At 47.6% G+C, this 27,986-nt stretch overlaps 4 protein-coding genes across 8 annotated transcripts in view; 1 reads left to right on the top strand and 3 right to left on the bottom strand.

Annotated features, from left to right (window-relative positions):
• Window positions 1-27,986, top strand: part of Cow (Proteoglycan Cow) — a 40,024-nt gene that overhangs the window by 9,121 nt on the left and 2,917 nt on the right. Inside the window, exons 2-10 of one of the 4 annotated variants that reach the window (XM_015183030.2) lie at window positions 18,684-18,747; window positions 18,957-19,059; window positions 19,186-19,566; window positions 23,903-24,051; window positions 24,881-25,092; window positions 25,153-25,272; window positions 25,341-25,437; window positions 25,506-25,901; window positions 26,968-27,105. In XM_015183030.2, coding sequence (XP_015038516.2) covers window positions 18,684-18,747; window positions 18,957-19,059; window positions 19,186-19,566; window positions 23,903-24,051; window positions 24,881-25,092; window positions 25,153-25,272; window positions 25,341-25,437; window positions 25,506-25,901; window positions 26,968-27,105 — 1,660 coding nt within the window. Of the gene's footprint in view, window positions 1-18,683; window positions 18,748-18,956; window positions 19,060-19,185; window positions 19,567-23,902; window positions 24,052-24,880; window positions 25,093-25,152; window positions 25,273-25,340; window positions 25,438-25,502; window positions 25,902-26,967; window positions 27,106-27,986 lie in introns of all 4 variants that reach the window. The other 3 variants (XM_001357793.4, XM_033377283.1, XM_033377282.1) reach the window with 3 other exon arrangements.
• LOC4800580 (aminoacylase-1-like) lies at window positions 2,918-4,448 on the bottom strand. The gene is made up of 4 exons (XM_001357794.4): window positions 4,286-4,448; window positions 3,738-4,229; window positions 3,261-3,678; window positions 2,918-3,201 (listed from the first exon to the last, which is right to left on the bottom strand). Exons 1-4 carry the CDS (start codon window positions 4,374-4,376, stop codon window positions 2,997-2,999), a joined length of 1,206 nt encoding a protein of 401 aa, XP_001357831.3. The 5' UTR covers window positions 4,377-4,448; the 3' UTR covers window positions 2,918-2,996.
• LOC6896822 (aminoacylase-1-like) lies at window positions 4,512-6,205 on the bottom strand. Its single transcript, XM_002136989.3, has 4 exons — window positions 5,994-6,205; window positions 5,445-5,936; window positions 4,967-5,384; window positions 4,512-4,908 (listed from the first exon to the last, which is right to left on the bottom strand). Exons 1-4 carry the CDS (start codon window positions 6,082-6,084, stop codon window positions 4,704-4,706), a joined length of 1,206 nt encoding a protein of 401 aa, XP_002137025.2. The 5' UTR covers window positions 6,085-6,205; the 3' UTR covers window positions 4,512-4,703.
• Window positions 6,391-8,172, bottom strand: LOC4800581 (aminoacylase-1). Of its 2 annotated transcripts, XM_015183237.2 has the most exons (5): window positions 8,050-8,172; window positions 7,853-7,954; window positions 7,270-7,761; window positions 6,792-7,209; window positions 6,391-6,728 (listed from the first exon to the last, which is right to left on the bottom strand). In XM_015183237.2, exons 2-5 carry the CDS (start codon window positions 7,941-7,943, stop codon window positions 6,524-6,526), a joined length of 1,206 nt encoding a protein of 401 aa, XP_015038723.2. In that variant the 5' UTR covers window positions 7,944-7,954; window positions 8,050-8,172; the 3' UTR covers window positions 6,391-6,523. The 2 variants fall into 2 exon arrangements, with proteins under 2 accessions (XP_015038723.2, XP_001357832.2); XM_001357795.4 differs by lacking the exon at window positions 8,050-8,172 and having other exon boundaries at window positions 7,853-8,006.

Genomic DNA, 27,986 nt, shown 5'->3' with positions numbered 1-27,986 from the left:
CGCGACGACGCTTTGATGCAGAGAGAGAAACGAAAGTTTTCACTGCCTTTGAAAGTGTATTCCTATTTCTATTCCTATTCCTATTCCTCGTCGCCATTTTTTTTCTTGACGGCAATGCCATTTCCGGCGCTTTCTCATGTTGCGCCTGAGAGTATGCAATAAAGTTTTCCACTGAAGAAGCAGAAGCAAAATCAGCACCAAAACCAGATCCTGGACCCCCAACGCCTACCCCTAACCACAAGGGCTTAATCAGGCGAAAGTTTCTAGAAGAATTCTGGGTCTGGGTCTGGGTCTGGGTCGCTCTCTGGGCGCTCTTAATGTCGCCCCAGCAGCCACCACACACGAGCGCTGCCTCTGCCTCTCTCTGCCCCTCCCCCGACAGAAGCTCATTAGTTTGGCGGGAGCAACGCTTAAGCTGAAGCTGGAAGCGTGGAAACTGTGCAGCTTTGGCGCTAAACAAGTTAATTAGTTTCCCCGCTCTCTCTCCCCTTTTTCACCATTTGTTTTTTGTTGCCATGGCTTAGGCGAGTGGGGGCGGCTGGCTCTCTCGGCGTTAAACTTAATGACAAAATAAATTATTTGCCGCACACATAAGCGCCCTGGCGGCAATGGCGAAGAGAGAGACTTCAATTGACTTTATTAAGCGTGTGTCAGTGTGGTTTGAGTGTGTGTGTGTGTGAGTGCGTGTGGGGAGGCGTGCTTACGCCTTAATGACACTTTTCAGTCAGCTGCTATCGTGGCTGCAACTTACGTTTATTATCCCTCAGACAGGAAGCCCCATTCCAATCCCTGCCACCATGGGAGTGCTCTGTGTGTGTGTGTGTGTGTGAAATGAGAGCTCGACTTTGATCTATGGGATGTTAACCAAGCTTGAATACATCCTAGAAATCCATTGCCATTTAAAATTGAATATCCCCAAAGCGGTTCACGTTCACCGGTCACCTGTCTGGCCCACTGTGCAGCTGTGTGGACATCAAGACAACAAGGCGTATGAAGCTACCATAAAACCACTTTGTTGTCCCGAAACCAGATACAGACACAAGCCTAAGCTCGTTTAATCTTGGATTTTAATTGCATGGCCATAATGTTTCCCCAAGACACTGACTGAGCCGCAGCAGTCACAAGTAAATTGAATTTAATTACAAGCGAGTTTTTTCATTTTGATTGTTGGGTTTTATTCGTCATAAACTGGTCGGACGGGGCCGGGCCTAGGCAATTGGCTATAAAGGATCCTTATGCCAGCCAAATGCAAATGGCGTAGCACGCTTATGGGGCAACAACAGGCAGAAGTATAGAACGATGGCAACTGCTAGAGCTGGTAGCTGGAAGAAACTCTTAAAGAAGACGCAGAAACTTTTCGTCAGGCCCTAATTAGTGGGAGTGGGCCATTAAAAATTTGCTCAGGTTCTTGGGGCATGTGCAGCCGAAGCTTAAAGTTTGGATCGAGTCTAGGGCAAAGAAATTAAAATTGAAATGTAAAAGTTACCAAACTTTTCCACATCCCTCACGCATACGCATGCACACACACACACACACAGGTACCTACAGGCGTGGGGAAATTTAAAATGCAAAGCAGAAAGCTCCAAGGAAGCGAAGGAAAAACGACCAGAACTTGCGTTCAAGTGGGTTCGTGGCAGGTGGCCTGCAAAAACTTGCTGCATTAAGTGCACTTTTGCCAGGAGCAGACACACGGCGTGAAAGAGAGGGCAGGTGAGCAAGCGCAAGAGAGAGAGAGAGAAAGGGACGGACAGAGGGAACTGCCAACTGCCGCCAACAGCTCATTAAAACTAAAAATGATATGCATTAAGTTGGCAGCCGTAACGAGAGCGTTAAAGGGCTGGACTACACTCATTATGCCAAACGGGCGATGAGATCCTCCGCCACTAATGGTCAGTGTTAATTGTGTGGAAAGCATTTGAAATGCAGCCAGCAGTGGACCGTCACACTGCCCCAGAACCACTCTCAGGCCCACTTCAAAACGTAATTGAAGCCAACGACATTCGCCTGATAAATTGTCATAATTCCTGGCCACACACCACACACTCACACACACACACACACTCCCAGAGATCCCTCTCCTGGCTCCCATCAATACATATTTCATTGTCCTGACACATGCATTAACATGTCTAATCGGCACGCACGGGTCACAGTTGCAACCAACACGGAAAATTGTATAGGATGGAATGTGATGGGATGGGAATGTGGCTTCTACCGGAGGGTTAGAGTGCACATGGCCATTATTCATTCTGCGGCCCAGCATAATTTATTGCCCTTGGCACCACTCACATGTCAGACATTCCAAAGTGCTGCCCAGCCGACAATTTGCAGTGAGTGACGTGCAAGTGCTTGCCACCCATAGCACCATAGCACCATCCCAATCCTCTCCTCTCCACTCCCCGCCCACCGCCAGGTGAGGTGGTCTTAAAATTTATTTTGTTTGACTAACTGACAAAATTCTCTCCCACTTGTCTGGTCCACTTTGCAGCCCTGTCGCACATATGAGGCTGTCAAATCGATGACAGCACTCTGTCGTGAACATCAGGGCGTATGCGCTATGTGCATGTCCCTGCTGCACTGACCAGGACAGGCAGGAGTCTTCTGTACATCTTAACGGCTTCAAGGTAGACATCAGTTTGAGAACGTGTAGAGAAAGTGGCAGGAGGGGGTGTGTCTCGTGTACTAGAAACTCAGGCGATACCGACAAAAGTTCTTGGACGCTTAACGAACAATCAACGTATTAGTTTCTCAAATATTCGTCTGGATTTTGCATATCTTAACTGCATACTCGCTTTATGGTATTCGGCTATCTAATCAAAAAGATCATCATGAATGGGCAACAGAAAGAAATGATTAAACAAATATAAATTCCTCACACCCTAACAGTTCTATAATCCTATCATGAGCTTACAAAAACTTAATCTGCTCAGTGAATCTTTATTTAAAGATAAATAGTAATTAGGAAAGAGGTTTGCACTTGGTATCAGCAATATGTTCTAGGCATTAGATAGATTTGGAATGATTTTCTTGTATACTTCGATGCCACTCAAGTATATATCCGCATGCAGAAACTCATCATTATCGTGGATCCTTAGAGTGGTGTTTTTGATGGGTGAGAACCCAATGGCCGGGACTCCTTTCTGGCGAATGTAGCGGCTATCGGTGGCACCCGGGCAGACGATGGGATGGACCTTTAATCCACTTTTAAATAAAAGAAAGGGATAATCTAAATTCATGGAAAATGCTCAACCGATACATACAGTTCATCGGAAGCTGCCTTGAAGGCAACCCAGAAAGGGTTCGATCCGTCTAGCTTCGTGGGTGCCACGTACGGCTCCTGTATGATGAACTCCAATTCCACGCCGTCCCCAGCCTCTTTGCACCAGTCGCGTAGTTGCTTCTCGAAGGCCACCACGTCCACAGTGACGGCCAATCGAAGATCGAAGACCGCCTCGAAGAACGGGGGAACCACATTGCTCTGAACTCCGCCGCTCAGCTGAGTGAGATTCACGGTGGTGACATCACCTTTGCTCAGGGTCGGGTCCTTTGCCAGAAGCTCTTCCTGCGAGGTGCGATACTCTGTCAGCTTATTCAGGACATAGTTGAGCTTCACTCCCGCGGTGTTTGGCAGCAAAAGAGAACCGTGTCCAGAAGTTCCGTTGAATTTTAATTTGAATCCTATGAAGGGGCGTAAAGTCTAGTCCAAAAGGTGTACGAATGGTAAAATTAGTACTTACCCCATCGCAAACGTTCGGCATAAAACAAATGATATGTGTCCGTTTCGCTGGTAGCGCCCTCATCCAGGCTGAAGCCCACATTCATCTTCGCGAAGTACTCGGTCTTTACCAGCTCGGCCATTCCCAACTTGCCACCGATCTCCTCATCTGGCACAAAGGACACGTACAGAGTCCGCTTGGGTTGGAATCCGTTGGCCTTCAGGGACCGAATGGCACCAAGATACTGGGTGCCAACGCACTTCATGTCCTGCGTACCTCGGGCGTAGATCCGACCCTCGGCATCTATGTCGGCGCTGAATGGCTCGTGGGTCCACTTGTCAGGAAACACCGGGACCACATCCGTGTGGGAGTTCAGGATGATCGAGGGGAGTTCCGGCTGGCTGCCTTCCCATTTTATGATCACCACAGGCTTCGATGGAAGCGCAGGATACACCACATCCACTGGCAGATTCAGGCTACTCGCCTGACGCTTAAGGAACTCCACACAAGCGGCTGAAAGTTTTTGAGGACTGAATAAGGATTTATTAGCTCAGCGATTAAATCCTTACTATAATCCACATCTGGCTGTACGGTTGGAATTCTTAAATATTCGCGGAATATTTTAATTTCCTCGTCATTCTCCCATTTTTCCAAACTCATTTTGAGGGTATGTTCTTGAAACGAACTCTGTCACTGTTCAACGCCGAATGTGTCTGTTTCGACACGGGTATGCGTATTTTTATAAAGCCCATCATCCTCTATTGCTGCGGTTTCTTAGAGATAGTGAAATGGGGCTGTGGTTGTGATTATCTTTACTGTATCAACTCTCGACTACAAAAACCGCGATAACAGATTGCGGATAACAAAACTCTTGCTTCAGAGACTACCAATTGAGATGCAGCTGTGGCACCCATACAAAGTTGTAGTAATAAGAATAAAACGACAAATTGCCTCTTCGAATTCGGATAAACTTTATCATGAAATATCCTAGACATCGGCCACAGCTGGAATAAGTTTCTTGTACACCTCAATCCCATGCAAATAGGTATCCGCTCGCAGATATTCATCGTGATTGTGCAGCAGCACGGGCGTGTTGTTGATGGGCGAGAAGCCGAAGGCAGGGATGCCTGCCTCTCGAATAAAGAAACTATCAGTTCCAGCAGGAAAGACCCTGAAGCGGGCTGTGAGACCACTGTCGGAAATAAAAACAATGAAAAGAATGTCTCTCACAAAAATACATCAATACCCACAGCTGTTCGAGGGCCTCCTTGAAGGGCAGCCAGAAGGGATTCGAGGCATCTAGCTTTGTTGGCTCCACATATGGACACTTCATCTCAAAGTCTAGTTCAATGCCGCCACCGGCCTCCTGGCACCAGTCGCGTATCTGCTTCTCAAAGGCATCCACGTCGACGGAGAGGGCGATGCGAATGTCAAAGACTGCCTCCAGCAGCGGAGGGACGACATTGCTTTGGACGCCTCCCCTCAGTTGAGTAAGGTTTACGGCAGTCACATCGCCAATATCAAGGGATGAGTCTTCAGCCAGTCGTTGGGCCTGCGATTTGCGGAACTCCATCATCTTGTTCAAAACGTAATTAAACTTTTCGCCGGCCGTATGCGGAAGCAGCAAGGAACCATGTCCAGCAGTGCCACTGAACTTTAATCTAAGATCTGCCAAAGGAATGATTAATGAGGCAATTAGGAGTATGGTTTAGTCTCTGATATACTCACACCACAGAGTGCGCTCCGCATAAAAAACCGAGTAGGTCTCATCCTCGCTTGAGATGCCCTCGTCCAGGCTAAAGCCCACGTTCATGCTCCTGAAGTAATCGCCTTTCACCAGCTCTCGCATGCCCAGGTCTCCGCCAATTTCCTCGTCTGGTACATATGTGAGGTACACAGTCCGCTTGGGCTGGTAGCCGCTGGCTTTGAGGGCGCGAATGGCACCCAGATATTGAGTTCCAACGGACTTCATGTCCTGCGAGCCGCGCGCATAGATCCTACCTTCGTTATCCATGTGTGCACTGAAGGGGTCATGAGTCCACTTCTCGGGAAACACGGGAACCACGTCCATGTGCGAGTTCAAGATGATCGAAGGCAGTTCCGGCTGCTTCCCCAACCACTTGATGATCACAGCAGGCTTCGTTGGAATCGCAGGATGAACCACATCTACTGGCAGATTCAGGCTGTTCGCCTGACGTCTTAGGAACTCGACGCAAGCGCCTGCAAATCAACAAGGAGTGGGAGCGAGTGATGTTGAGTCGTCAAGTAAAGCCTTACTATAATCCACATCGGGCTGCACGCTTCGAATACGTAAATATTCGCGAAAAATCTTAATCTCCTCGTCGTTCTCCCACTGCTTCACGCTCATCTTTAGGATAATCTCTCGGTGCTATAATGTGCAGTGATCTGCAATGAATGACACTTGCTTTCTTTTAATTCTCAGTTTTCTTTGGATTTAGGCTCTTATCAGCGGCTGACATTTTAACAGCTGATAAGACCCCGATAAGATAAGGCTCGAATCAGCTGTTCCATTCAAAATATCGAAATAACAGCGTTGATTTTGATTCGATTTTCAGAAAGTCTCCCTTCTCAGCTCATTTGGATGGGGACCGTGAAATGTTTCGGGAATTCAAAAGGATTCTACAAGACATGTAGAAACCATATAGATTTTATCTTAGGTTTTTCAGATATTTATTAACATACAGAACAATTCTGACCACAGATTAAAAAATATTGTTTCACAATGCCTATAGTAGCTATTAAATGCTTTAAACTTCTCTTTAGGTTATGGGGGACCATGTGGGAATCTAGGAATCGGCCACAGCGGGAATCAGTTTCTTGTACACTTCAATGCCATGCAGATAGGTATCCGCTCGCAGGAATTCATCGTGATCGTGCAGGAGCAACGGAGTGTTGTTGATGGGCGAGAAGCCGAGGGCAGGGATTCCCGCATAGCGAACGTAGCGACTGTCGGTGGCACCAGGGAAGACTCGAACGCGGGTTTTGAGGCCCCTGAAAGAAATACAGAAAGGCAGACTAGAGTTACACCTGAGGCCTAGTGTCGGCAATTCTTACAGGTCGTCAAGGGACTGCTTAAAGGCCACCCAGAAGGGATTTGAGGAATCAATCTTCGTTGGCTCCACAAAGGGGTTCTTCATCTCAAACTCCAGCTCAATGCCGCCACCGGCCTCCTCGCACCAGTCGCGAATCTGCTTCTCCAGGGCTGCGATGTCCACAGTGATGGCAATGCGAATGTCAAACACTACCTCCAACAGCGGCGGCACAACGTTGCTTTGGACGCCTCCCCTCAGCTGGGTCAGATTAACAGTGGTCACATCCCCGATTTCAAGAGATTTGTCTTCAGCGAGCCGTTGGAGCTGGGATTTGCGGAACTCCATCAACTTGTTCACCACATAGTTAAGTTTCTCGCCAGCGGTGTTCGGCAGCAGGAGCGATCCATGTCCAGCAGTGCCACTGATCTTAAATCTGAGATCTGTGGGGGGTAGGGCAGTCATACAAATATCGACCGTGGATCAGTTATTCATATACTCACGCCATAGTGTGCGCTCCGCGTAGTAGACGGCATAGGTCTCATCTTCGCTGGAGATGCCTTCGTCAAAGCTGAAGCCCACGTTCAGACTCTTAAAGTAGTCGCCCTTCACCAGTTCCCGCATGCCCAAGTGGCCGCCAACCTCCTCATCCGGCACGTAGGTGAGGTAAATGGTTCGCTTGGGCTTATAGCCGCTGGCCTTGAGGGCGCGAATGGCACCGAGGTACTGGGTGCCCACGCACTTCATGTCCTGAGAGCCCCGTGCGAATATGCGTCCCTCTGCATCCAGATCGGCGCTGAAGGGTTCATGGGTCCACTTCTCCGGGAAGACGGGCACCACATCCGTGTGCGAATTCAGGATGATCGAAGGGAGCTCCGGCTGAGTACCCTCCCATTTCATGACCACCACGGGATTCTTCTCGTTCACGGGATATACGACATCCACGGGCAGGCTCAGGCCGGCAGCTTGGCGCTTCAAAAATTCCACACAGGCGGCTATAAATAGCAGATACGGTTTACGGCAAGGTCATAAAGATCACGGGAGGAAAGTCTTATCGCGTCGCAGTATAGATATGTAAATACTTACTGTAATCCACATTCGGATGCACCGTTGGTATGCGAAGATACTCGCGGAATATTTTGATTTCCTCATTGTTTTCCCACTGTGCGGCACTCATTTCGAACTCAACTAAACGGATCGGAGAGATAAGAAGTTAATAATAGCACTAATTGTTTGTCCAAACATGCGATCGGATCAGCTGTTCCTGTGGGGAAAACACGCACCTTCTCAACACTAGATCGCGACTGTGGGGCCGTGGTGGGGAGCGCGCGTTTAAATATCAGAAAATGAGTGTGGGGAAATTGAAAGTCAAACGCTTATCTGCTCTATTCGTTCCGTTTCGATGCGGTTTACCTCGTTTTATCAGAAGTCTGTGCTTACATTTTAGTTGATAATCTATTTTTTATGTGCATATGACTTGCAGATAGACATATGTACATAAACTGTGTGGGTTTTCGTTGTTGTACGAGTACTTTGCGTTTGTCGAACTAAATTGAGCGTTGGGCTACGCAGAGCAGCTTTGACTTAAATAATTCAATAGCCAAAGACTCTCGCTCTATGCCAAATCTGGGCTTAAGGTTTATTGGCTTAGTTTTCTCTGCTGGGAGCAGATTGATTTCCTTTGAATCACAGGAACTCCGCTCGGGACTTAACTCGATTGCTGTTGCCTCCGTTTGGCCCGCAGCCAGGTCCTCTGATTACTGATGAATCGCCTGCAATCGGATTCCAATTCCAGTTGATTTGTTAATCTGGATGCAAGGCACACACCCGTAAACATCTCGCCTCAACTGTCGGGCATGTAAACAAGTTGCAGGCACTTCAAATTTCGCATATTTATGTTGTTGCTGCTGCTGTTGCCGGTGCTGTTGCCGCTGCTGTTGCCACAGTTGTTGGTGCAACACGAGCAGCTGCAGCAGCTGCAATGTGACGCCCATACGGTCGTCATCCCTGTGTGTCAAAAGTTTGTTTTAGATTTAGATTTCACGCTTGTTTCTATGGCCGCTCAACATGAACCGTGCCGCCAGTACACCCAAACAGAAAAACAACATGCAACAGAAAAAAGTGGCACGAAATGAAAGCTGAAGCTCTGAGATTTGTATTGCATGCACACAGCACAGGGTCCCAAAGCTGATATTGTTTTAGTATGTGTACTCGCAAAAAAGTCATTAAAAGTTCATTAACAATGTTGCTGGGATTTTAATGGCAGGCCAGAGAACCCGCACCAGACCCAGAGCCAGAACCCGGAGCAATATGAGTAACAGCAGCAGCAACACCCATACAAACAGCAAGTGTGTCAGCTACACATGTCTGCATTTTAAATGACATACAAACACAACATTTGGATATATCCTGGCAGCTATACATATGTACACTTGTACACAGTCAAACACAACTATAAACATACAGTCCTCCTACATGTACATATGTGGGTTTTTGTACCCTTGGAGGGTGTATCAGGGGTTTGATCGGCTGCAACAACAGATGATACGGCCATAATTAAATATGCGAAGAGCTAAAGCATTTCTCTAATAGTTGCTATTGGAGATTGGATCCGAAGCAATGGATCTGCAAGGGTATCCAATAATTCGTTACCCGACGCCAGCATTCTTCCCCTGTTGTTCAACTAAAGCTGTGGATGTGAATGTGGGCGTGGGCGTGGCTGTTTGCTGTGCTGACATGTTGTCGCCGGGCAAATAAAGTAAATGAAAATTTTGTATATTGTAACAATTATCCGAGCATCGCAGGCAACTGTTTGCGTTTACTCTACGTGGATTCAGATTGAGCCCCGCAGCTGTGTAGAGTCTCCCCACTCGAACTGGCGATGGACAGAGATTGGAGCCACCCTAATCCGTTATGGGCACATTAGGGAGCCAAATGTGGCGATTCCCCCAAGAGGAAACTCAGATAAAATCAGCTGAGCCCGGCTTTCCATTCCCGCCCGTACCATTCCTGCTCCAGCTCCTGCGGCGTGCGGGTATTACCTTTTTCCGTATTCCCTTTTCATGCTTGTTGTAGTGGCACGCACCCGAAATCAGAACCAGAACCCTGGACAAACTATGACAGCATAGAAATAGAGGCGGCCAGAGGCTCAAGGACAATCCGGGAGGCATGCGTTTGCCTCGCTCAAAGAGCTTCAATTTGATGTGTTTTTATGGCTGTGTGTCGACGCATTAAGTACGTTTCGTTTGGGCCTCGCTGGAGTGTGTCTGCAAAAAAGCGCTGAGCTCTCGGCGAGCACTCTGCCAAACTGCACTCATGGCCGACATCGATATAAAAACAGAGCTGGCTGGCCAACAGTGCGTATGGATGGTGTGCACACGGCTCTGCGCTGCTTTGGTGCGTGCAGAAAGCAAACTATGATGACAGTGCTTGAAGAGATTTGTATTCAAAAAGTTTTTGCAACTGCCATCAAAATGTGGACCACTCGAGAGCACTGAAAGCACTGCCAAGGGGACTGCAAATTGGAACCAATACTCAGAGCTGGCCTTGAACATACGAGTACGAGTAGTTTAGGGCTTCTACAGTACTCCCGTAATCGTAATCCACAACCATAATTGAATTTAATGACATTAATCGCTTGATGAACGTTCATGATAAACAAATCCTTTTGTTTGATCATTACCGCCGGATATACACATCAAATTTACATAATTCAATTCTTTTGACTCCTGTTTGCTATGGCCATGATACGAGTATGCTTTCATCGTTCAATTATGCAGCTTGCCATGGCCTGATGCAATAAAGCAATAAAGCAAATCAAATATTCATTGCAATTCATATGTGTGCATGGCAAAACTATCTTTGACAGACCAAATTAAATGACATTCGAAATTGGTTATTGGTTTGTGAAGAGCCCCAGCTAGAGCCTGACAAAACTAGGTAAATAATTCCACAACTGCCGCTTTCATGGAAATACAAAATATTTTCACTCAGAACCCATAGCTTATGCGAAAGTATGTCATGATTTTGAGTGGGTGTGGAAGCTGTAATGAAAATTCTCTTACCGGGTATGAAAGATATATCACAAAGGCAACCTACATTATTATAAAATGAATGAAAGAGAGAACCCATTGCGAATGACACAACACATGCAGTCAGTAATATGACCTTTGGTGGAAAACGTGTCATTTAACAGCATCTTAAACGACAGCAACAAGCTGTAGAACTTCCTTGAATGCGAAACCAATGCGCGACATGACACATAAAGAGGGCAAACAGTAAGAATGGAACCATCTCACTTGGCAATTACAGAGCCACAGAGATTAAACGAGGAGCCGTAGCTGGAGCTGGGAGCTGGAGATGGAGCCTTACCAGATCCGGAACACAAACAAACAGCCTGGGGGCTACGCAACGCCATCAAAGCAAATAAAACACAAAAGTTATGATAAATGCAGATGGAGCATAGCTAAAGGCATTATTGCCTGCCATTTCTCATCAGTTAGCATCGACAGGCAGAGAGAGAGTGAGAGAGAGAGCAGAAGGAAAGAACAGAGGGAGAGAGTCAAGCAACAGCCGACTTCCGGGTGCAGCCGCCGCCATATTTGCAGGGTTGTAATGGCTGACAGGCAGCAGGCGATGGCGATGGGCGACAGTCGGTAGGATCGGGGTGCGGGTGTGGCGTCTGAATGGCTTGTAATGAAAGGAGAGACCAGCGAGTGAGAGAGAGCACAGAAAATAAAACAAGATTTTCGCTTTGCTTTTATTTTCTATTAACAGCGAAGAAGCACCCGCCCCAGCCTGCCCCCAACCTACCCCCCGTTACCAGCGTTCCCACCGTTCTACCCATGCCCCCTTGCTTGTGTGAACGATGAGTTGCAATTTGCAAAGTTTTTGTTTGCTCTGGCCGTAGCACTGCTGCCTGGCGGTTCCTGATGTAACTCGGAAAAACTTCATTTTCCGCTACTTCATTTGAGTTTTGTGTGTTTGGCGCGACAATTTTTTGCCTGCTTTTATTGTGGGGTGGGGGGGGCGTGGGTGCTGGGTGGATACAGTTTCCGTCCTCCACTCACTTTTGCACTTTCCCTTGATGTTGTCTGCGACAGTCTGTGGAGAGTGAGTCCATGTTTGCAGCGTCCTGCCAAAGCTAAAGTGTTTTTAATTGTCCCCCTAAAAGAGAGGGCGAACCATCCACACGTGTGGCAGCCATCAGGAGTCAGCCATGAGGATCGTAGCAATTCCAATGGCAATTCTCTGCTGACCAGTGCCAGTCTCATTTCCAGCTATCTGGTTTCCTGGCAAACTGGACAAACTCGACAACTGGCCAGCTCCTTCCTGGCAATCTCTTCGCCAGACATCCGCTCTGAGCTCGCCTCGCCGGGCCCCGCCCTGCTCCTAATGACCGCTGGTAAGTGCCCCGATTTGTGCAGTGCACTCCGTTTGACCAGAACTGCAATTAACTAATTGATTGAACTATTCAATCGGTGAGAATGCACAGCACGCTACCCCATTCGTGCCCGCTGCCTGCTGTCCGAATGAATGGGTGTGGCCCGATTATTAAGGATTTGGGCGAGTGAGCATTTAACGCTCCACTCAGTGCTGTATCTGTGGCTTCTGTGGCGTGGCCGTGCCACATTGCTCATTGCATGTGGATGCGGAGCTGAAAGCTTTTAAATGCCCCGCCATTAGCCATTACAAGGGCAGTGGGAGTGGCACGAACAATAGCACAGACAACGACAGCCACAGCGACAGCCAGTTCCTATTTCTGGCCAAGTAATGCTTGACTGATTAATGACCCGAGCGCAAGGCATTCAGCTGTAGTCCTTATAATCGATTTTCAGTAATACATGCAGTCTGGTGGTTGGCTTCACATCCGCCCCAGCCCCAGCCCCAGCCAGCCCTAGCCAGACAGCATCTGAATCTGAATCCCCTTTGCATCTGACTGGCGAAGAGCTTTCCACCTTTATCCCGGCTACATCTTGCCACCTGCCACAGTGTTTATGTGTCCAGATTTGTAATAAACTTGTTCCAATCTCTGCCTCCCGCACACACACCCAGATACAGATACCACACAGGAAGAGAGACACAGACACACAGACATAGAGATAGTCTGTGTTTCTGTATTTCCGGTGGCCAAATGCAAACACACATAAAAAATCGCCACAATCGGATGGTAACTACTACCCACAACACTTTTCTCTGGGGATTTGGATTCGCCCTGGATGCGGCTTTTTAGAGTATCTCTTGCTTTCTCTCACTCTCTCTCTGTGGCGCCTGTTCGCTCTTCCGCACAGGCTAATAAATGCGAAGTGCAACAATGTATCTGGCGGATTCCGTGTATCTCTTCCACATAGGTAAGCACATTTCAGTGGCCTCTGTTGTCCCTCCTGCTGTTGCTGCTGCGGCAGTTGTTCTCGTTTTTCCTGATGCTATAGTTGCAATTTGTTGCAATTTTCTCCGTTTTGTAGTCGCTGGTGTTGCAAATGTTTTATGACTGCAATGCGGTTACCCTTCGACCTCTCTGCCTCTTAGATGCAGCCACCGCAAAATGCATTTATGATGCATAAACATAACGCCCCAGTGACACGCCCACACAAGGCAACTAGGCCTGGGCTGAGGTGGGGGCCAAGCGGGGCCAAACGGGGCGATACGTGGCACGAAGCATGGTGCACTGAACACTCTGAACACACGGGGCACGTTCCATAGGGGGGCGGCCATTGCCGTGTTGCTTGTTTATTGTCCTGGGGAGGGGGGGCCGGGGCACGGACACGCCATGTTTTATTTAATGTAGGAGTCATATAATGTATTTTTTTTACTGCCTCTGACACAAATATTTGTCCGGCAATTTTGCAATTTTCCATTTTAACGAATCACTCGCCACCAGCGGCAGCACCGCCACCATTTCACGGTGCCACCGTGCCACCACACCCCAGGCTGCACACGAATCGGCAATGTCAACCATCAGATTTGACAGCCGAACGTTATGGTAATTTAATTAACCATTAAAATGAGATTATTGTGTAATTTATGCATGTGACAGCGTCCCCGACAGCTCTTTTAATGAGTCTCCAACTGCGGCCATAACTAATAGAGCCAGGTGGCTGGTGGCGCGGAATGGGAGCAATTAACTTTTCCATCAGACAGGCGTCGTGTCAGGATGGGAATGGGAATGGGAATGGCGGTGGGGATGAGGGATTTCGAGCCATGTTTGCATTGACATCTTCTGACACATTTGCCATTTATCCCGGCACCTTGGAGCGGCTTGAAGACTGCAATTTCCTGCCCGAATGTCCTCTTCTCGTTTGCCACTTGGCTGTGGACACTCGAAAAGTTTAGCATCAGCAGGAAGCCGAAACGAAAGCCCAATCCCAGTTCCAATCCCCAAGTCAAATGTAAGTTATATTGATGGATTTGCACGCTGCGCCCTGTCCCAGGACATCCCGGTCCTGGCCTCATGCTGGGGCTTCCTGCTGGGGCCCGGAAATGTGCCAGGCCAGGGCCCGGACAACCGGCTTAGAGCTATCCATTTGGCGATGGTGATGGCGCTGCTGCTGGTGCTAGTGCTGTCTGGCGTGGCCCGTGATAGTAATAGAAATTGATTTACCATTTTGTGTGCACGAAAATGTGCAATTTATGTGTCCCCTGCCCCTGCCCCTTGTGCCTGCCTCGTGGCTAAGCATGGAATAGATGATAACCTCGGCGGCTTGTGGATTGTGAATTGTGGATTGGGGACAGGACATGCATATCGTATGAACGGGGTATCTGTACATAAATGCCAACCCATCTGCCACGGCTAATGCATTTTTCAAGTGGAGTGCATAATTCAGGAGGCGCATCCAGAGTCAGTTGGTCATTCCACTGGCCACAGAAGAGGCGGGTCGGTCGCATTTAGCATATCAATGCCAGTAGATGCCCGTTCCATCGATCTCTTTCGCTCTAATTGCCGAAAAATAATAATGCTCTTGCAACAATCATCATCATATCGCTGACCTGGCCGGCAACAGCTCGGACGGTTGCAACGCCGCGTCGTTTGTGGCAGTCCGGCGCTCATATTTGATTTGATTGCACAGCAGGAAACGGGATGGGGCACGGGAACGGAGGAGGTGGCAGTGTGCAACCGCATCATTGCCAGTCATTTGATGTCCGCTGAATAATTTACAGCTTTACAGCAATTTCGAAACCGAACGAGCGAACAACGCCCAATTTCATTTCCCCCAAAATTTATACTGCCACAAAAGTACGGGCATTATGCAGGAGATGGAACATTTCTGGGGGGAACAGAACAGGAAACTGTCGATTTAATGCGAATTCTTTTCTATTTTCTTTTTCCCTTCTGCCCCTTCCCCCCTGGATTCCGCTGATTGCATGTGGCAATGAGTTATTGGGCAGAGCAGGGTATGGAAACTGTATGGCAGGCCATCGATTCCGAGCGAATTAATGCTCGAGTGGTACCCAAATGGAGCACAAAGGCTTTGGGTGCGCATAGATAAGGAGCTTAAGCCTTCAGTGGGAGCTATCGATTTCCATTTCTCTAGATATTCAACTGAACCGACTTACAAATTACATTTACATAATGCAACCCAAAATTGACAGCTCCATCGCCCCCGCCGCCGCCCCCGCCGCCGCCCCCGCCCTCTCCCTCTGTGGATGGATGGCCAAGCTACCACAAAACTGTGGAAAATAAAGAAAACAATAAAGAAAATTGCTAAGAATTGCAGAGCAAGAAAAGCTCGGGCGAAAACAAAGGAAAATGAAATAAACCCGCAACGAAAACAAAGTCGTAAATTCAATTTAAAGCTTGACAGATTGCCACACTGCGACGGCGGAGGCGAGGAGCAGTGGCACGGGGCGTGTCACAATGGTGCAGCTGCAACGTTGCAACGTTACAGCGGCAACAAGAATGGCTCCAGCAACAATGGCCGCTTTTATCTTTGGCCTAGCAAGCCGCGGAAAGTATTTGCCCGGAGCTGGAAAAATGAAACCCTCAGAGGCTGACTGGGAGATGGGATGGGTGCCTGGAGGGTGCATGCACTACTCCCCAGTGCAACCGAATTAGGGTCAAGTTTTGCTGGAAGACCTGGGGGGCACTCGGAAGGCGCCGCTAGAGAACCCCAATTAAATGGGCTTTAATAAGCTCAGCCACTTAAGCAGTCAGAAATCTGGCAAAAGAGGTTAAACGGCTGGCAAACTTTGGCCAACAAGCTGCAGAAGAAGTTGCAAGAAAGTGCGAATTGAGGAGAGGCAGAGGCAGAAGCAGAAGCTAAGGGAGCGTTTGAGTTGGAGGCTGTGGCAGCGGGAGCTAAGTGCTGGCTCAAGTTGCAGCATTGTCCGCACGCTTTTGTTGCATTTTGGGCGGTTGTGGCACGTCCCCACGGACCCTCCGGAATGGCAGCGGCAGCTGTGACCCAATTTTACTGCTTCCGATGATGGGGCACATTTTGAACACGTAAACGAGTCACACCACGGACTTGCCATGTCACCGGGCTGGGCGCCATTTGCCCATTAGCCCAGCACTGCCACGTGCAAGTTTATCACGCGTGGGTGCCACCTTAAAACCGCAATAAGGTCAATCGCATAGCCACTGCCAGCACCAGCAGCAGCACCGCCATCACCGCAGCAAACGCATCGCAATTAAAGCCAACAAAATGGAGCACCACAGACGCATCCCACTCAGATTCGCGACCAAGCCAATCAACGGCCCCAGCCACAGAGCCACAGAGCCACACACGCATCTCTGACACACTCACGCACAGTGGGCTGCGGGGCGGCAGGGCAGGGAGAGCATTAAAGATATAGGAGATACCAGAGCCTCTCCTGGATCCGATGGAGAGTCTCAAAGGGATATGCAGTGGGTCCAGTGCTGGCTCGGAGCCGGATGGATCAGAGTGTGAGGCGGTGACCGCGGCCAGGAAACGGGCACAAATTGCGTTTTAACGCATGCAAATTGCCTGCGTCCACGTCCTGGACGAGTTTATTGCATTACAGACATTGCAGGCCGGAGGCGGAGTTGGAGGCCTGGCTGGCTGCCTGCCTGGCTGTGTGCCCTGAAATTGCCACTTCGCACTTGAGCTGTTGTATGTCCGTGTGGCCCTGTGGTTGGGTGCCAGCGAGAGGGTTCCACAGGCAAAGGCAGTTGCCATTTGTAGCCAGGTTCCGTATTGTCGCACTACCCCCGATCCCAAACCCAAACCGGGCTCGAAGCTTTCAGCTGCCGCTCCAACTGTTCTGCTGTTCCTGTCGTTTTCATTAAGCCAACTGACATCAGCGATTGCAATATCAGCAGCAGCAAAAGCAACAGAACCACTATAGTAGGTAGTGCAGCAGCAGTAAAAATAAGAGACACAGCAATAGAAGGCGCCATTTACCGATACCGATGGAGCATATACCCTTAAACATTTTGATAATTCCGACTTCAGCAAAATAATAATAGTAATAGGATCTGGGATAAGAGCATTGCAGAGGATTCACTTTGCAAAAGATTAAAGATTAAATGTTAGTCGGAAGTGCTTTCTAATCACAATGCCCTCTGTTAGAGTATAAAAATTTCAATGCAGTCTTTCAGGCGCTCCGCCATTTGCAAAACTGTCAAGTCAATGTGGGTGGCTGACGGCTGAAAATTTATATATATATTTTTACTTATTTCCATTTTTTTGCACAATATTTCACCCCTTTTTAACTATGGCAACTGTGGGCGTGGCGGCAGCAGCAGAAGCAGCAGCTTATTGTTGCAGCTGACGGAGTTGTTGTTTGCGGCTGTTGCCGGATGTTGCTGTTGTTGCAGCTGCTGTTAGTGTGTCATAAATTGTATAGACAAGTTAAATATTATGCATACGCACCATTGCACTTAATAACATTTCGGTTGGCCTGACAATACCCACCAGCGTATGGGCACTGTGTATGGGACAGGGACAGGGACAGGGATAGGGTGTATATCCATATGTATGTGTACTGCAGTGTATGTGCTTAAGCTGCGTGCTGAATTGAATTGAATTAAATTAAAATAAATCTCCTCCGCAGAGAGAGTGTCGCATAACTAAGCAACGCAAGCGTATGCCATATATTTCGTTCACAATCATATTTGCATATGTTCTCGCAGAGTATGTTCTATATATATATATACGATATATGTGTATAAAAAGGGAGTATATGACATATCCTTCTGCAAAATGAAGTGGAATATTCTTGGCGACTTCATTATACATTTGCTTGAAATGATATCAAAATTATTTAAAATACTGACCTACATTTCATAGATAGTCACAAGACCCCTTCAGAAATTTCGAAAATCATGAAGCAGACCATACTCTCATCCTCGCAATCAGAAATATGAAATTTCTGCAGTGAAACTCTAAAGAGCCCTCTCTAGTAGCTATCTGTTAGACCCACTTTCAGCTCCATTTGCTGCCACAACAGATAAACTATTGATCATCATTAGAAACACCTACATATGAGCATGACTCCAGCTCCCCCTTCACCCTCCCTCTCTCCCACTGACTGCTATGAAAGAGCAATGTTTGCCTTTCTACTTTCATTCGCACTCCCCTTCCCCGACACTGGCAATGCAAATGCTACACATTGTCCTCGGGCCGATTCCTGGTGCTGGTCCTGGTCCTTGTCCTGGTATATGGACTGCCATTACGCATACGCCGGGTGTGCGAGCATGATATACACCTCACTGCGTCTGAATGGGTTCTGTTTGGTTGATATATGGATATATGGGTGTGTAGTCCCTGAATGTGTGCGAATTTCTGACAGACGTCAGTTTGGCTTATGTGAGTTTTGCATTTTTTATGCATTTAAATAACAAAATTAAACTAGCAAATATTTCAAAAGCAATTTATGGTTGTTTTTACTCTCTCCCTTATCTCACTCACTCACTCACTCACTCACTCTCTCTTTCTCTCCTGTTTCATATTCACAGATTAACAAAAACACGCAGAACAAGAATTTGGGCGAACACAAGCGCTGGATCCATGATCCCTCAAGTAAGTAAGCCAGGTCCTGGTGGTCCACACTTCATTGGATTTCGCCTGGGGGGCTACGGCTACGGCCAATTAAGTTTTCAGAAAAGCCAAGGACAAATGGCCGGCAATGTGTTATCGCAGTTATGGCCGGCTACAGGGCTTGGGGCCTCTCTCCGGCGATGGCACGGAGTGAATTAATAAATTAAATTGAAACACTCCTCTGCCTGCAGGTGACCTTTGCCGACCGCTGAACTGCAAGAAGCGTGAGATTTGCCTGCTGGAGGACGAGTACAGCGCCGTGTGCGTGTCGAAGAAGGAGCTGCACAAGAACCGGTAAGTGGGATCGGGCAGGGGGCTGCCATTATGGCTGTTGTTAAGCTTGATGGCCTAATTAAAGGGAAACTGAAACTTACACCGAAGCTAACCCCAAAACCCAAACCTCAATCCAACCTTCTCCAGGGATGAGATAATCACCAAGGCCAAGTACTTGGAGGAGGAGGCCAAGCGGCGCGTCAATCAGCAGGATAACCAGGACAGCCAGGACGCCGAGGACCTCACCAATGATGATGAGGACAACAGCAACGATAGCAGCACCAGCAACAATGCCCCAACCAATGTCCAGGCCAACGAAGAGAGCGACGACGAGGACAAGAGCCTGAGCCTGGGCGACGACGACGAGTCCAAGGAGGATGATGTCTTCTACGAAAACAACATTGCCGGCGGCGATAAGCAGCAACAACAGCAACAACAGCAGCAGCAACAACAGCAGCAACAGCAGCAGATTCCACCAGCAGGAGGAGCACCAACCGCCATTCAGCAGGACGATGATGAGGAATTGGAGTGAGTAGTCGAGCATTTAACTTTGGGCCGCCTTTTCAATGGGATTTCACATTTCATTAAGCAAATTCTCGTCGAACAAAAGGGTTGAGGGTCACCTTTGACATCAAAACCGGGTGCCGTCTCCTATCGCAGATTTGCCTGGTGGCCATGCTAATAACAAATTGTTTTATCGTGTATAAAAATTCCGCAATAAATTTACAGTGGTACAATTTTTAGCACGCAGTCTTGCTGGTGCCCGGGCCCGGGCCCGGTCCTGGGCCCTGGCCTGTTTTTGTTGTTTCTGCTGCTGCTGCTGGTTTTTTTTTTCGCTGGCGCTGGCATACTTCTGCCTGAATGGGCCGCAACGACAGCTTTACGGCCTTTACCCTTTGACGCGTGCCGTCGTCGTATCCTCTGACTTGTTCAGTGTTATCGCTTTGACCCTAACCCAAATTGTGGAGCCACACGCGAACACTTCCTCAAGGAAAGAGCAACTCGAGCCTTAGCCAGGGGCGGGAGAAGGGAAAAGGGAAAGCGTGTAGTGCCTGCGGCAGGTGTGGCAGTGGGAGAGGCAGGAAAATGAAGTCAAAGTCGAGTCTGTGTCAAGGCCTGATTGGCTTCCCTTCCGAGAACCTCTCCAAAAAGGTGGCAAGGGTTACCATGTTTCCAAACAGCGATAGGAAGTTGTTGGCAACTTTCAAACATCGATTTCCGTTGTGAAAATGTTTGCCTGAAATTTTTCGGGGGAGTGTGAAGCCTGTGGTTATCGGCAAATACATACAGAAATCAGAGAAAAATCAATGGAGAACGTGCCTTAGAACTACTGATGCTACGGTAGATCCGACAGCCACAAAATTCTAGATTACAAGCACCTGAGGTCAGGCTTTCATCAACAGTAGAACTTCATTCAAAGACCAACTTTTCTGGCAGATTCTCCCCTGCCCCCACTTGAAAATCCTTTTATAAGCCATGACCCAAAATACCCATGTTTTCAAAATATTTGGCTTGTTGTTGATGTTCATCTTTTTTATCGATTGTTTTCATTTCCAAAAAAAGTTTAATTTCATGCTCGTCGCTTGACACTTTTTTTGGGTGCCACCAAGTGGCACAAGTGAAAGTTTTTTCCTACATATATCCTTTGATGAGGCTTTGTTGAACGGAAAACTCATTTTCGGCAAATACTTGCGCATACAAATTGTGGAACATTTTCTGGCAATGGAGCGATAAATTTCCACACCCACAGGCGATTGTAATTGAATTAAAATCCATTTTCCAAACAGCCACGCCCTCATCCGTGCCCCCAAAAGTGTCGTGTCTGTGGCTGTGTGTGTTTGTCTGAGTGTAAAAATCAATCTATAGGCAAATCACGAGTCCGGGTCCGGGTCCGGGTCCCAGTGCGCTGACATTAACAATGGCTTTTGACATTTTTTCCTATGTGCACGAATTTTCTTTTCAATTTTGCTTTCACGGAAATTTCCCTTTTATGCATACATTTGTGTGGCGAGAGTATCTATGTCAATGGCATGAAATATGAATGCCGTCTGCGGAGTGTGCCCCACCACGCAGGGGGCAAAATCAATAGTTTGATCCAACATTTCCTACTCATCATCGGGGCCTGACAGGCGGCAGGCAGCAGGCGGCTGGAGCCTTTGCTCCTGCTCTAGCTCTCATCTTTCCATTCAGGCAAATGTCAGACAAAGGATTTGCTTTGGCAAAGGGGTCACTCCTTGCTCGGAAACGGGGCCACTTCTAATAGACCAGACCAAAAGGCAAGGCAGGCGGCAGGCAGGCGGCAGGCGGCAGGCGGCACCGAATGTGATCCAGTCATAACTCATGTGTGAGGCGGGCATTGTTTGCTGTAACAATATGCCATGCCATCGAGCGGGTTTCGGAGCGGTGGCAAGTGCCACATAGTTCAGCTCTCACCTCACCTCAGCCACAACTCAGATATTCCACTGTGTGTGTGCGTGTGCGTGGGCATGGGCATGGGCGTGTGTGCCACATGCTGCCTGTCTCTGGCAGTTATTCGAAACCACTGAGCTGTTTTGTGGTCTATGCACATGAAGCTGTCGGCTCCAGCATCAGAAGCAGCAGCAGAAGCAAAAGCAGCAGCAGCAACAGCAGCTCAAAGGGAGTCCTGCCCCCGAAAACCCAGTTGGGTCAGGCTGTGTGGCAAAATTGAAAGCAAATATTTGAGTAAAAATTTACACATTTTTCATAGGGACACAGGGACACAGGGAAACGGCATGTGGCCAGCCATTTGATGGGCAATTTGTGCAAAGCAACCGCAGCTCCTGTGGCGGAAAGGCCATTCAAGATGGCAGCCCTGTGATGATGCCGCTCTCGAAACTCCTGTCACTGAATGAGGCATCGTTTGTTGCATGGCACAATTTATTCGTCTTACTATTTACTTGCCCCTAAGAATTTCATTAAATTTATATAAACAATCCGTCAGAGGGAAGCAAACAGAACTCCAAGCGGAAGCGTGCAAAAGAACATGCGAGAGAATTTTTAATTAAAAGTGAGGCACACACACACACACAAAAATATATAGCTATTCGTTTGTATTGGTTTTTGGCCATTGGTTCGTTTACTTTGGCTCTGAAACGAAATTGGCCAGGTTGAGTGGCGACTGCATGCAAAATGTTGGACAAAAAAAGACACAAAAGGTTTACCCAGCCACAAGCTCAAATGCAACCTTCCTTTCATTTTATTCAATTTGTTGGCTATTTTCTTTGGCCCTAAATAATAGTATTAAGGCACTATTTATTGTTATACAAAATGCATAGCATTTCGTTTGGAGAGCAAACACAAATAGCTAAGAGAAATTGCAATAACAATTGAGATTTCTATTTGTATTCCTGCCGAGCGGTAATTATGGGAAAGCTCTTTTCGGTGCAGCATCTGATTCGCCGACCAGTTTCCAATTAATATTTTACATACCAATACAATCCCCTAATAATGACTGGCAAATTGGGCCAATTAGGAAAATTACTTTCTTTTCAGTGGTCCGACAGAGGAGTATGGGAAAAAATTATACGCCAAATGCATTTGATATTCGTACGAGTACGCGCAAAAAACACGGGGGAAAAAAATCCCCAAATTACACGGAAAACATTGCATATACACATACATATATTTCGAAATAAAATTATGAAATATATTGGGGGATACAGGGGAGAAAGGAGTGCTCCTCTGGGCCATCCTCTGTGTCTGTGTGCGTGTGTGTGTGGGCAATAAAAACTGATAAAAGCCTCAACCTAAAGCCTTTTTTAATGAATGGACAGCCACTGCAGAAACAGTAGCAGGAACAGCGGTAGCAGAAGCATCAGCAGTGGCAGTGGCAGTGGCGGTGCCCAGCAATTAATTGAATTAATCTTTTTGTTGGCTTTTAATGTGGGGCAAAAAAAGAGTGCCGCAAAGTGGTACAGTGGCGTAAATTATTTCTTGCAAATGGCCGCACAGAGAATGAATAAAAGATACATTGCTGCATTGATTGGGGTCCAATTATGATGTTGCAATTTAAAACCATGAGTGGCAGCAATAGTGGCCTTTAAGGGCTCATGAAAGTCAGGTCAGGCGTTCCAGGCATATTAAAAGTCAGTCATACGATAACGTTTCCTATTCATATGCTCATCGTTGTGGTTTCCCACCTTAAGCAGACCCTGTAAAACAACTTGTAATCCTTGTATTCTATAAATTAAATCAATATTAAAGATAATGCAGTACACCGATACGTAGGCAGTATGCAGATACCCTATATGATAGCCAGGAATGTTATGTATCTATAGATCTCGAATAGAAGGTTCTCTGGCCATAGATATAAAGACGTTTACAATATTCGTACATTTATCTAATATATGTGTAGTAAAATGTCCCTTTTTCGGTCTCACTTGAAGCCTGTTGGCAGTTTAAATATTTGCACAAATTATTAAATAAAGTTTGAGGCAGGGCACGACCTGTGCCTGTCCTGTACAACTTCCTGACCAATCTCATGGCTCGACTGTTTGCCTGAGCGTGCGTGCGGCGTGTATTAAATAAATATTTAAATAAATGTATAAGCAGGAAGACGGGGACACACCCGCCGGTGTGTCCTGGCCAGCAAGTACATACAGTGCCAGGAGAGGTCTCCCGTTGAACCTACCTGGGGACTCCTGGATAAGAATGGAAGCTGGAGAAGAAAAAAACCAACGTAGACTTCATTTGCATAAAAATTAATTTTGCATGTCATCTATTTGTTGCTGTTGCGCCCTCTCGAGCTTTACTTCTCTGATTTCTCATGACTTCTCTCCCTCTAAGTCTAAGTCTACCTCTGCTCTCTTTCTTTGCATAAATCCACTCGTCTGCTGCCGTACAGCAACTGCAAGCCGTGTCCTGTGGCCAAGCCGACGTTCCTGTGTGGCGCCGACAACAGGACCTACTCATCACTATGCAGATTGGATTATCACAATTGCATACATTCGACAACCATACGGATCGCCTGCAAGGGATTCTGTCCCTGCAAGGGTAAGTCCTCTCTAACAAACGTCAGAAAAAAACGTACTGGAAATTCCGAAACAAATACAATACAAGCCAAACCACACCACACCGCAACCCGAGTCCCAAACCGAGACCCAGCTCCAGGGGCAGGCCGCATAATGAGCCTGAGCCTGGTCCTGAACCTGGCAAGCGGCCAGATTGTGACTGGGAATGGGACTGGGACTGGGGATGGGGACGGGCCTCTCTGTCTGTGGACAGACTACAGAATAAATTGCATGCATATTTTGCGACAGGCTTAGGCTGCCCGCCAGAGTCGGGAGTCATTTACCCACCGAAGTATGCTACAGAAACGGTGTACGTGGTGGGTATGTGGTGGGGTGGGGTGTGGTGATGGGGTGGTGCACCCTCCGCTGCCGCTGGCAATCCGCGCGATTTATTCAAGTCTGGCAATTAAAAATTCCAATTACCAAACAAAGGCTTTTGGCCTTAAATATTTTCGCCGAGCATATCACTTGTTAAATATTTAATAGGCCGTCGAACAAGTAGCCGCCCATTGTTCCGACGCCCATTGTGCTGTTCTGTGCCTCTCTCTCCCACTCTCATGAGCGGATGAGAACGAGTGGCGTCCACTCGGTGAGGCAGCCAGGAGGCAGCGTTAATTCTCAATTTTTCACAGATGAGAGAGCACTGCCAGGCAGCTCTTGTTGTGGCACGAAAGGAAAATACATACATAAAGTAGAAACGATGGCTCGCTGAACAGTTGGCTGGCCAGGGAAAAGTTTGCCTAGCCAAGCGATTTTATGACCACCATTTTTCGATTTTCCATTTTCCATTTTCGTGTTGGCTCATTTTCCAGAGAATGTCGATGGAAAGCGGCTGCAGCGCATCGCCGGGTACAACAAGTACAACAAGAAGATCAGCCTCGAGCAGCAGCAGCAACAGCAACAGCAACAGCAGCAACAACAGCAGCAGCAGCAGGCCTACAAGGACAGCAGCAACAACAACATCATGATGAACAGCGGCAACATCATGGGTGGCAACACCAACGACTTCAACACGATCATGAATGTAAGTTGGTTTTTGGTTGCGCCTCGGCGTGGGGTCTGATTTGTGTGTGTCTTCCCGCAGGACAAGGAGGATAACAACCGGCACTACAACCACATCAATGCGCAGTACACCTTCACGCCCGAGGAGATCAAGTACGACAACAAGCACTACAAGTATCTGAAGTACACGGCCTACAAGAAGGTGAGTCCGGGGTTTTGCATACGAAGACGTCTTCCTTCACGCACTTCCTTTCTGTATCGGTTTGGCAGGATGCCAAGTACCAGGAGGACAAGCACAAGATGCGCAACTACAACGAGGTGGTGGAGAAGCAGCAGCAAAAGTTCAACAAGAATAGCAATTTGAATGGTAAGGCCATCTGCCAGCTGCCAGCTGCATCTCCAAAAAAAATACCATCTTATCATCCTTAACAGCAGGATATCCCTCGAAATCGGCCGAATGCAAGCCGCAGCAATTGACCGCCATTGGCAACCGTCTGCTCGACTGGTTCTCCGTGATCATGGCCGACAGCAAGAAGCGCCGTCAGCACAGCCAGAAGTCCAAGGCCCACTTCCCGCCCGCCTGCAAGACGGAGGCCAAGTGGATGTTCGGCCATCTGGATCTGAACAACGACGGGCTGCTGTCGCTGCAGGAGATGTACGACCTGGAGCACGACCAGAACGAGCGCTGCATCAAGCCCTTCATCGACACCTGCGACCTGGACACGGACAGTGCGATCAACACACGGGAATGGTGCCGCTGCTTCGAGAAGACCGATCGCCCATGCGCTGCGGTGCGACGAAGAATCGCCGGCGACTTTGCAGGTGAGATAGGTACAGGTGGACATTTCTCTAGCTACATAACACTAACTACTTCTATGTTCTCTCTATGTATTCGTATGAGTTGTGCGGGGGTCTTTGGGTTTCGTTTATCCTCCCCTCCTACCCCCAACAACAACAACAACAACAATAAACAACAACAACAAAAAGAAAATACCCCTCAAAACCACGCAAAACTAAGCCCCAAAAAAAGAAAGAAAAAAACGAAAAAAAAGAATTAAAGGGTAGCAAAAAGAGTAATTCTGTTTCAGTTGGTTTTTCGTTACTTACACTACTGCTCTTTACCTCTCTCTCTCTATCTCTTTGTATTTGCTACTATATGCCAGCTCTGTCTCCCTCTTTGCCTCTTGCCTCTTTCCACTTTCCACCTTCCACAGAGCGCTTTGTTTGCTTCACACAATTTACTCTTACTCTTACTTTACACACTCGTTGGAAAACCCTTTTCAAACTATAATTAGGCGCCTGACAGCCAAATAGAAAACCCTGACACACTTCCACCAACACTTGCCACAAACAGATACACACAGATACAGATACAGACACTCATAGATAAAGATACAGCTACAGATAGAAACACCAGCGATTTATAGGAGTAACCTTTTTTCGCGCTCTGCTTTTGTTGTTAGCTCTCGTCTCTCACTCTCACTCCCCTTCTCCTCTTTCTCTATCTCTTAGCCAAACGCAACTTTTTTAAGCCCGCAAATTAAACACTTTTAACAACAACACAGAACTTTTTTAAACCCTCCCGCTCCATGCCCATGGCCATGCCCAATGCTTTTGCGTTTGCTTTTTCTAAACTTTAACTATATAATTTTCTCTTTCTATTTCTTTGTGCCTATCCTGCCACACGACCCACAAACATCAAAATAGAATACTATAACAACAACTTTGCTTGTGCCGCTTTTCACTCTACCCCACTGCCCCCCCTACCCCATTCAGCCTCTGTCAATTACTCTGACTTACTAAAATGTGGCATACCTCTTTTACTCCAACTCCTCCCACGCCGCCGTCGCTGCCGCCGAATGCCGAATGCCTATTGTTGCCGACGTAAACTAATTAGGCGCCTACGCCCCAGACTGCGACATCCAGGGATTCTACAAGCCCACCCAGTGCCACAATTCGGTGGGGGTCTGCTGGTGCGTGGACAAGCACGGAGTGGAGTTCGCCAACACCCGCACACGCGGCAAGCCCAACTGCGGTGAGTACGGGGGGGTATACTATCCAGGGTACTAGTCGGCTATAAACACTTAACATAAACATTCGGCGTGGGAATACGGGTATAAGGAAAGCCCACAAAGTTTTACAAACGTTCCACTGAAGGAGCGATCAGAGGCAGAATTAATTGAATGATAGAACAGTCAGGGGCAGGAATGCTTCAGCAGGAATGAGCGAGTAAGAAAGAAATAAGTACACGTCGGGTTTCCTTCAAAGAACAGCGAAGGAAAGATGCAAAACAGTTCTTAAGTATGAGGCAGCCTACGGGGTTTATTGTAGAAACCTGTAAACCAACAAAGAAGCGAGAAAATACGATAACAATGGAGGAGCGAGTAGAACTGAGGGACTCTAATGAAGGAGCGAGAAGCAGCGGAAGGATTGCAGCAAGTAGCAATGAAGAACTAGTAGTAGCACTAGGGTTACTATAAAGAAGCGATTAGTAGCGCACGGCTTTTAATGACCCGACATCAGTAATCAAAGCTGTTCCATATAGCAGCACAATGTCTTCCATGCAGAAGCTGCCAGGATCAAAAACGAACACGTTGTCGTTAGTCTTTTGAGTGTTTAAATATAAAAAGCTATGCAGGTTTTTATGTTCGAGAGTAATCCCTGGTGGTTTACACTGGCTGAAATGCCAATTTATGCGGATAACTGCCAAAAAAAACATATATACCAGAGCTCCTTTGGTTAGTTTCATATGGATTGAGCTGCAGACCGCACGAATGATTGGCCACCTGAGCGCTTGGCTTATAGCTGCATTGAAACGGCAGCATTTAAGCCAGGCTTTAGCCCAGTTCTTTGCCGCAGTGCCAGTGCCAGTGCCAATGCCAGCCTATCGGCAACGAAAACTTCTCGCCCTCCACT

The sequence above is a fragment of the Drosophila pseudoobscura genome, chromosome 2 (assembly GCF_009870125.1).
Source record: "Drosophila pseudoobscura strain MV-25-SWS-2005 chromosome 2, UCI_Dpse_MV25, whole genome shotgun sequence".
NCBI classification, from domain to species: domain Eukaryota; kingdom Metazoa; phylum Arthropoda; class Insecta; order Diptera; family Drosophilidae; genus Drosophila; species Drosophila pseudoobscura.
This window is presented reverse-complemented; position numbering and strand designations above follow the sequence as displayed.